The sequence below is a fragment of the Fragaria vesca genome, linkage group LG2, assembly GCF_000184155.1.
Source record: "Fragaria vesca subsp. vesca linkage group LG2, FraVesHawaii_1.0, whole genome shotgun sequence".
In the NCBI taxonomy this organism is placed as follows: Eukaryota; Viridiplantae; Streptophyta; class Magnoliopsida; order Rosales; family Rosaceae; genus Fragaria; species Fragaria vesca.
In genome coordinates, this window is record NC_020492.1 from 22,521,503 (window position 1) to 22,531,932 (window position 10,430).

Genomic DNA, 10,430 nt, shown 5'->3' on the forward strand with positions numbered 1-10,430 from the left:
ATTATCGCGTGGCTCCACATGAATCATCTCTGTCCTACTTGTCGACACCCTAACCCTCAATCTACTCAATGAAGCTAGCTAGCTGCTCTGCATTTTTGGGCATAACCAGCTGCGTTGGTAGTGTCACTATGCTCAGACTATTACCTTGTTTTTCTTTCCATGCCTTGATCATCCATCATTTGTATAATTTCTATTTATAAAAGTCCAGTGTTAGAACAAATTTCAAACTCTACATTACATATATGCTGTTCAATCTTCCCATATGCTGTTAATTCTATTGTTTGCTAAACTGCTTCTTCTTTTTTCTTTTCTTTTTCTTAATGGTGCTTCTGGCATTCTCTTCCTTGTTTGGGTTCACCATGGTTTATAGTCTGGTTTGGAGTGCTAGGTTGTGGCCTCTATACATCTTTGGGGCATCTCTCCTTATATCAAAAGTGTCGCGATTTTTGATTCTAAGCTGTTGGTTCATATAAGTCTCATTTTAGTTTCCTATTCAGCTATTCTTCTTTATCTTGTAGCCTTTCCGATTGCTTCTAAGAAGAATGGTCGGTCTGCCGCAATGAACCGACACGACATCCACACAGTGGCAGGTAAACATATTGATTCCTTCTTCTTGGACTGGCTGACTGCTTAAATTTATTGTCCTGACTTAATCAAAATTTACCAAGTGCCATCAAAGGAGATGGTCACATGACATATGGTTGTACTAGAGAATAATGAAACTATGACATGCTGCCAGGTTAGGACCTAAATCTGTTAGAATGGAATTGGGAACAATGGTTTAGGGTAGATTAGTAGCTACCCAACAAACTAGGTGTAAGTTGAGTTAATTGTTAAGAAATTTCTGGACACGTTGAGAGATGTATGTGTTTTGTCCATATAAATAAAGAGAACTCTGCCAATTTCTTAGCTTGACAGGTTTGTAATGGTAGTCATAGTTTGTTTGATAAGGATTGCATGTGTCTTGATAATAGATTGTTGAAGCATGAATCGCTATAAAGATTGCCATGAAGCATAGGCAGGAAAGAACATGTATAGAAAATTATATTTGATTATCTTAATTTGATGATTACCAACAGTTTTTCGCATGATTCCTACATGTTACATGTGTAACTTTTCTTTGAAATTTGCTTGGCCTTTATTTGACTTGATTTGTGTAACTTAGGCTTGCTTGATTAACAAAAATTTCTTTGCTGATTAGCCTTATTTGATTTGAGCTTGTCACAGCCATGGTTTGTTGAGATTTTTGCTTGTGTTATCCCCATTGATTTTGAAGATGCATTAAGAAGAAAATGGATTAGACAATCAGTATGGAAAATTTTTATCACTATTTTTTTTTTCTAGTAGTTTAAAAGAACTTTTTCCTATCTATACCAAGCAACACTGAGTTTGAAATACGAATTATGTTATGTAAAGTGGTATAAAGAAGTTGAAAAAAGCAGTGTCAGGAGTGTACAAAAATAAATAAGAATATATACAGGGTATTAGGAGTGGTCATGTTTGGGTTTGTTGTGCGAAGAGTGAAACAAGAATGGTAAAAGCTACAAGGAAATGTATGACTTGACAGTTAATTTTACCATCCATCTTTTGTATATTATCTATTTAGGAAAATCCAATGTTGGAACAAATTTGAAACTGTTGCTCTGTTGCTACAATCTATATTACAAGTTTGCTGTTTAATCTTCTCGTATGCAAATATGATGATTCTACAATGTATATTCATGTCCGCTTAACATATTTGAAGCTTAACAGATGTTAGACTGTTGCTCAGGTTCTTCGTACGACATATGTTACAGCTCTTGCTTTCCAGCTCCCTCGTAGGATATCCCACTTGGGCTTTAAGAATGCTCCTGCAAGTAATTGAGGAAGTGCAGGAGCTAATGGGGCATTACGGATCTGTACAGTCGTCGGACTGAAACAGATGATGAACAGTCCACACGGTGTTTGCTTTATGTAGGCCTTGTTTCATTTTTGGATGTTGGACTTGCTGAGGAATTTCTGTCAGTATTGGAAGATAAATGTAGTGTACTTTGGAATATCATTATATGATTTTATGTTTCTAGGGTTTAGGGTAATTTGGGATCTTGAGTTTCCCAAAGTTAACTTGCAATAAAGATATTGACATTGGTCCAAAAATAATCCCCAAAACAACAGGTTGGATAAATTAAACCGGCTAGTATAAGGCCTGTATAGTGCTCACTCATGAGTTTTGATACACATCATATTGAGTTGATCGTATATTCGTATTAAAGCCGGAAAGGCTTAACAGCTTAAGACGCACCTTAACCAGCAGTGGTTAGAGCAACTCCATTTGCCCTTCAAATCTGCAATTCAACAGGGATGTCATCAATAAACATGGTCGGCCGCCCCATCTGCGAATCCCGCAGCGTCTTACTGCTTCATGCAAATATTAAGAAAAAAGTAACGAGGAAGGTCAGCGTAGATAATTTGACTTTTGCTTCCCCATTGTAGGCCGGCTCCATCTAAAGGATCTTCTCTTAAGTCACACCTTCTCTATCGCCATGCTCGACCCTGTTTTGACTTTTGACCAAACCATGGCATAACTCGAGGACTTGGTTCCAATACAAATACCCTGTTAAGCCATTTGACACAGCTCATGGGGAATGACATTGGGATTACGGCAAACCATCAGCCAAGTGTATTTTGCCTCTTCATTGATCCCATATGGCGCGATGCTCGGTTGGTCATCAGCGATTCTCCTTCCTTCTCCCTAATACCCAACAGAGGCCAAACCATGCCGAAGCAGACGAAGTTGTACCAGTAAACCACGAGTGCCATGGTCAAGATTACTGCCGCTAAAACATGGATATCTTTCTGCACAAGTAATTAGACCACCAGAGAGACCAGAAAGCCTGTACCGTTTCAAAAACTTGTGCAGAAAGTCTAGACAACAGCAGTCGTGGATTCAGACCCAGCAATTCAATAGAGGCTTCCCCTTTCGTGTGCGCAAATAGAATAAGTGATTTCACAATTGCAATTGAACTTTCTGGTATCAAGGGTTCATGTTCGAGCACATAGCTAACAGTTACCTTGAAACTCTAATGAGAGATTGACTTTCCAACATATGCCGAGCGGTCCTGCTATTGCTGAAGCCAGGAAACTCTAGAACTTATCCAATGGTACACTCCAGCAATTGTTAAACTGAAACATGTTTGCACACCCTTGGGAAGGTAGGTAAGTTTACCAAGGACGCATGTCTCAGGAGGAGGTTGATCGAGTATGGTATTGCTTGAGTTCCACTTTAGCAACAAGTGCAAAATTAACTTCATCACTTTCGATTTCTTTATATTTGCCTAACAAATAACCGGAGTTTGACAATCTCATCATCTAAACGTACAATTACATGGCAAATTAAGAAGCAAAACCCCAGACTTTAACTTTAACCTACAATTACATGTCCCTCCTAATAAGCTCCAGGAGGAGGACATGAAATTTAACTTTAACTTGCGCATATTAATTCCTCTTTCTACGTTTGGTAATTATTCTAGGAGACAGGTAAAAGACAAAACCCCAGAGACGGTAAAGTTATCTCGCTAGTCAGAACTTAGATCCCTAGTTAGATCCAAGTACACCAATCGAAACACGCCACGTTATCCTACGTAAACCTACCATATAGGTCACAATGATAAAGAAGCAGGATATTTTGGTAATTTCAAACAGCTTTATGAGTCATCTATATAAAGAAACCCTCGCACAAGTACAACAGCCACAACCTCTCTCTCTCTCTCTCTCTCTCTCAATATTACTTCTTCCCTGACAGAAACTTCTGCACAACAATGAATTTCGATTTAGATCCTCTTCATAAGATTTGGATTTGGGGTTCAGATGCGAGAGCCCTTAATCCCTTTCTGCCTTGTAAGTTTAATTCTGTGTATGTTGTTTGAAGTCATACATATTTTTTGTTTTTGAAATCACAGTTCTATTCTCTATTATTAACGCTTGAATGTTTGAGAAAAGTTGCGTTTAATTTGTTCTAATTTGATTTTTTCTATTTTGCATCTCCCCCAGCGGCGTTGGCTTTGGTGTTCCGATTGCGAACGGCAGATATGATAGGTTAAAGATGGAAATTGAGCAAATTGATGCCCTAATGGGTCCTCGATTGCAAATTGAGGACCTGATGGGTGCTCGATTTCAAATTGAGGACTTTATGGGTGCTCGATTGCAAATTGGGGTAATTTGTGGGTCCGCGATTGCACAGGTGAGTACCTCTTAACTCATCCAAACCCTAACGCTAGTTCTAACCATGGGTTGGGTTGGGCTGTAGTGGTGACGGATTGGAGCGGATTGGGCTGTACTTTGCTTGTGACCACGGCCCAATCTGACAGCCCCATCCCCTGGCTTTTCCTATAAATGCCTAAAACCCCAACCCTTCCTCTCTAACTCTGCTTCTCTCTCTAACCCTAACCACTGCCTCTCTCAGCGTTTCATTGCCATTCCAAATCGGATCTTGTTTTTTGTTATTTGATGGATTCAAGCCCTGGATCTGGCGACGATGGTGGTGGTCGGGCCATACTCTCAGAGCGGCTCCGAGCCAAGATGCAAGAATCCAGACGATCCCTGATCTCAAGGCGTGGATCTTCTTCCAGCTCCAGCTCCAGCTCTGGCGACGCCACCATCCCAAGCGGTGGTCAGAATCGCCGTCGTCGTGTGCCTCCCGGCGGAAACGCCTCGGTATAAAATCTTCATCTCCTTTCTTTGGCTTTAGGTTACTGTCTGTTTTCGGTGTAGTTTTATGCAGAGGTGATAATGTGATTATGCAGAGCTAAAAATGTGATTATGCAGAGGTGTTAATGTGATGGATTGGTAGCAATTGGAATTGGGATGCATTTTGGTTATTGTATAATTATCAGACTTGGTTATTATTGATATGACTTTGCTTGCCTGTTTTCGGCTTTAGAGTTGATAATGTGATGATTGATGATGTTATAGCAATTGAAATTGGGAACAAGCTTGTTTTCTGAATTATATCTTTAGTTTGATTGACATGAGTTCGTTTGCCGGTTTTTTGGCTCTAGAGTTGATAATGCGATGAACTGATGTTAGAGTAGCAATTAAATTGGGAAGAAATTTGTTTTTTTGGATCATGTGTTCATACTTGGTTTGATTGATATAAGTTCAATTATGTTCAGTCACCAGTTTTTTTGGTTCTAGAATTCAGAAGGTGGTGGATTGATGCTAGTATATTAATTGAATTGGGTAGAAATTTTTTTTCAGAATCATTTAATCGTTATGCATTGCATATGAATTACTAAGTGTTACCATGAAACCTAAGGTCCATTACGGAAGCTGATTTGTTCTAAAATCTGTTTTACTTGTAATTTGATGCCAAATGCCTGAATTTTCGTGAGTGTAAGCCTTCTTTACGAAGGTCTTAAGCGGCAAATACGAGTTTGTTTTACTCTTTTGAGGAGATAGCTTCCGAAAAGTTGAGTCTGTTCTCTTCTTTGAGGGAATGAACACTCATCCTGTCTGCTATACTATATAATTTTGACTTTCTTTGGAATTTTTGTGGCGCTACTGGCAAATCTCAGCAGCCACCTCATGTCACCGGCTTCCCACGGGGCATTGTGAGACCTAAATCCAGTATATATATATATATATACACATGATATATAGTCAGTTTGCACATTAAGTATATGTTTGTTGCATTAGCATAGTGGTATTTTTACTATTGTTGAAACACATGAATTGAGGTTCGAACCCCATTGAATATTTTACTTTTACAATTCTTTCTTCTTTCTAGCAGGTCTCAGAATTTGTTTCTTTTTAAATCTACATATAATATGTAAATATGTTATATTTCTGTTTGTCATTGTTTTCATAATCATTAATTTAACAAAAGAAAAAGATTTTGTATAATAATTTGAAGCAGAGGATTTTATTGCTTTCTTTTTTGGTTGATTATTGTATAACCTCTGTTGGAGCATGACATGTGCATTTGAAAATAGAGAATTTGTCAGGTACTGTTTTCAGTGTTTCTCTACATCTTTTTTTTCTGTTTCTGAATCTTTATGCCTGGAAAATAGATTATAATAGAGAATTTCCTGATTATAATAGAAAATTTGTCAGGTACTGTTTTCAGTGAATCTCTACATCTGTTGTTTTGGTTCTGAATCTTAATGCCTGGCAAATAGTGAAGTTGTTGATATCTGTTTTTTGGGGTTGTTTTTCTTGACTGATGCCCCCATTTTTATTTTTGTTGGTTTTTCCTTGGTTTTGTAATCCTGACACTTTAACGTGATGGACAATAGGTTTCTTCTGATAGTGGCGGTGGTGCTTCCTCCAGTTCTCCGGAAATTGGAGCTTCCTCCGGTTCTCCGGAAATTGGAGCTTCCTCCACAGAAGTGTTGCCTTTGCAGACGGTTGGCGCTTCCATAGCAGTGGCTAAGCAGACGGTTCCAGGTTTATTGGTAATTATCTAAGCTATTGCGATGATTTCATTAACATACGAAGTTTGTAGCAAAAAAATAATAATCAGTGATATGCACTTAAGATGATCACGTGCATGCATGAATATACTGTCATTCTCTAGTTTATTTTGTATAGCTCTATGTGGATGTCTGATGCAAGTTTAGTTATAATTTTTGACAGCTCAGTGTTTTTAACCCTAAACGATGAAATATGTTCTATAATAGTACGATTGCAACTGGTGCTCGCTATTTCTGCATCAAAATAAAATTTACTTTTGGTTCAGATGGATCACCGTGGATGTTATTTCTCTACTGCATGAATTGTGAATTTGTAATCTGATGGTTCATGAATTTTTGCTAGCTATTTGCATTTTTCATCGAGTATACATTGAAGAATAGCTTTCATAATGTACTAGCTATGGGGCTTCTAGCTTAGAATGTTATTTCTCTTACATTAATTGTGAATTTGGACTCTGATGGTTCATGAATTGTTGCTAGCTATTTGCATTTTTCATCGAGTATACATTGCAGAATAGCTTTCATAATGTACTAGGTATGTGGCTTCTATGTTATTTCTCTTCTGCATTAATTGTGAATTTGGATGTTGTTTGTTATACCTTAGTTCAGGTCGTTATTCATGTTGGCTACAGAAGCATTTTAATATCATTGCTTTTGGCGTGTGTGGAAAATGAAGCTGTTCGTGTCATTATCCATTTTGGTGCTTTACTTGCACAGTTTAATTGAAATTTACTGATGGGAATGCTGATATGCTGTAAAGACTATAACCTACGTTTAGCATTGTATCTTACCGCCAAAGAATTCTGTTTGGTTCTCCCAGGAGCTAACAACTTAAATATGGTCATAGGTTAAATATGCTGATTATGTTTTGTCTTGTTAGAACCATAGGTTAATACTATAATATAGGATCATGACTTGGCCTTAATTACAATAGTTAATTAAGCTTCATTGATGCAATTTTCAAATGAAATTTTCAGTTGTCCATCCAGATTGTAGCTCTATCGTTTGGATCTCCTTCATCAACATTGAACTAAATGCATTTTAATTTTGTATGTTGTGCTAGACCGAGGCTACTGCTGCTTCTGATGTTCCCGAAGCGGTGGCTGCTGTCCCTGCTGTCCCCGAGGCGGCTGTTGCTGTTGTGGACACGGCGGCAATCCGGCAGATTACAAATGCAAGGGTTTCAGCCTTGCACAACACTAGGGTAAGTTTTTTCCAATAGTTTTAATTATATTTTTCATTTTCATGTGCTTTCATATTGACTTCTTGGTTTTTTTTTTTTTTTTTTCTTTCAGCTGGAACTCAACTTATGTTTGAGCCGCGGAGAGTTTTACCTCCGGCTGATTAAGGAGAAAAACCTTTTGATATCTGTGCTTGACATATCTGATATGAGGACTATTATTTTCTATTACCGCCACCTCATCCAGGAAGAGGTATATTTTTTCCCCACAGTTTCAACATGTTTCTTTTGTTTGAATGCATATAGGTTCATACTTGGTATTCCTTTGGTATCTTTCTGATTTATGTCTATGTTTGCAGCGTGTGCAAAGGTGGGAGACAAGGAGGGTGGCGCACTTTCTGCAAGAAAGGATGAACCACTACAACCACACCGTTGGTCAAGAGCTGGAATGTGCACGGAACAGGGTCCGATTTGAGCGGTTTTGCAGGTGTGCTGCCTGCCCTGCCATATACGCCCCCTTCTTTGATATGGCCTTGTTTGCAACTGCCATGGGGTGGGTGATCCTTGAGGAGCGTGACGCCCGGATTGACCTCAACTCTGTGTTGGCCTTGACAAAGGCGAGGTTGCTGTGGTGGAAAAGAAACCCAGAAGGCATGCCGTGAAGACCAACAATAACTACATACTAAAACTCTTGAAACAAATTAATAGTACAGTGTAGGGTCACACACTAGTTCTCTGATTGGTTATATGAGTGTCATCTATGTTCAAGCTTGACTATTTAGCAAAATTAGAATTCTGAAGTTAAATATGCATTGCTGTTAACAGCCCTATGAATGATTCTGTCAAGTAGGTGAGGTTTAATGTGAAAGGGGTACGTTTCTCTGATGAACACTTCTGTCTCTCACATCAGTAAGATTACTATTTTTCTTCAAGTAGGTGTATTTCAATGTGAAAAAGTGCGATGTTTCTCTTGTGTCTTTTAGATCAGTATGACTAATATTTTTCTCGCACACTATGTCGGTACATAGTCCCAGTTTCTCCTCAAGGAGACACCATAGCTTGTTTCCGGCACCACACTTGTTCTCTACTTTGGATCTATTGATCACCAAGATTGCGGATCCGTTTTCTACAATGAACAGCCAGACCTGAATTTCCAGTTAAATCATTGGTGATGCTAACATGCACTTTTGTATTAGCATCATACACAGTTCTGCAACTGTGGTCCTGAGATACCTGATGAAAAGAAATATACCTGATGGAAAGAAATAAATTGTAAATAAGTGAACAACTTGATGAAATCTAAAGGCACCGATGAAACAGAGCTGGATTGAAACCATGAAATTAATCATCATTTCTCAATTAGTTTCAAGATTCTATCATACACCCAACAGTGAAATAAACGAAATACATCAAGAATTGAGAATTAAGAGTTGAGAAAACACAAATAATCCAATAACCCAATACAAATATCTCCAAAAAATAAAAATAAAAATAAAAACTCAGATTCATAATAAACTTCAACATAAACAAAGAGGTACTTACTAGTGTTGATTTGAGATTCGACCTCGCTCCTCCACTTTCAAATTCGTTAGGTACACTTTCTTATCTTAACTCGCATTTCGATTTCATCACTCTCCTTTCTCCTTTTTGATCTTGATCTGTCCCACGATCCACAACCGATCTGCTACAACAAGATTGCACAGGTCGAACTTGAAATTCGCAAGTACTATCAGAATTTGAGGATCTTTAGGCGTCGATCTCTGGCGACGTAGAAATCAAGAGGGGAGGAGTAGTGAGTAGCTGAACAAGACTTTAGGGCACATTTGGTAACTAGGATAAGATTGAATTAGGATAACAACAAGATTAGATTTCTTTCAAATCCTTTCATTCGTTTGGTTAGAAGGATTAATACGGTAATAGATATGTGGAAGAAATAGATCTTTGGCCAGCATCCATCTTCTTCAACACAATCGAAAGCCCAATTCATCAAATTCTCAATTCCTCTGCGAACATAAATGCCTCAAGCTAATTAACAGTGGCGGCAAGTAGCGAGAGCCTCTGATCCTGGAAGCGAGACGGTTCCCCAAAACCCAACTCCAATTTCCTTCCCTCTGTCAACTCTATTACATGCCCAGATGAAATCATCTACAACTCCTACAGCTTTCCCAATCTTCCTCCAAAGTCCTCAGCATCTCCGCCGGCGCCGTCCACAAGGCTCTCTTTCCCGGCCAGGTCGTCGTCGCTCACATCACCTTCGTCGAGCTTTTGGGCTTCGGTCGTTCGTCAACCGCGTCGATCTGTACAACTAGCTATGATAAAGTGTTTTATTTTGCGCGGAGACGCAGAGAGGAGGGTCGCGTACATGCGTCGTCTTTAAATCCGGTTGGAGTTTTTATATCCCACCTTTCTAACAGGTTTTGATATCCTGGTCTGACAAGACTTAATATCCTGTCCTAGAGCAAATCTGAATTGCCAAACACTGGAATATATGTATTTTTCTCCTATCCAGTTACTTAACCGGGCAAACAAACACCGCCTTAGAGTTTATGTGAGGAAAAGAGAAAATAAGATGAAGAAGGAAGGAAAAGAGATATGATATGTGAACAAAAGAATTGAATATATTAAAATATTGTACGAAACTAAACAAAAGCTCGACCTCTTCTAGTGGATTCCGCCTTGGAGTCTATGTGAGAGATGTGAACTTTGAAACCTCTCTTTCTCTCATTTTTGTATATTATTTAGTTCGGTTGCATCCATATTGCCCGGCAGGACCGGTCCGGGCTCTTACCGGTCCCAAACCG

At 38.7% G+C, this 10,430-nt stretch overlaps 2 protein-coding genes across 2 annotated transcripts in view; one reads left to right on the forward strand and one right to left on the reverse strand.

Moving 5' to 3' along the window:
- The window catches only part of LOC101312889 (group 2 truncated hemoglobin YjbI-like), a 771,661-nt gene that overhangs the window by 408,010 nt on the left and 353,221 nt on the right, over positions 1–10,430 (reverse strand). The gene's annotated exons all lie outside the window — the stretch shown is intronic.
- LOC101304350 lies at positions 3,734–8,558 on the forward strand. The gene is made up of 6 exons (XM_004291221.1): positions 3,734–4,219; positions 4,442–4,692; positions 6,273–6,431; positions 7,513–7,653; positions 7,745–7,882; positions 7,989–8,558. The coding sequence occupies exons 2-6, from the start codon at positions 4,486–4,488 to the stop codon at positions 8,289–8,291; spliced, it is 948 nt and encodes a 315-aa protein (XP_004291269.1). The 5' UTR covers positions 3,734–4,219; positions 4,442–4,485; the 3' UTR covers positions 8,292–8,558.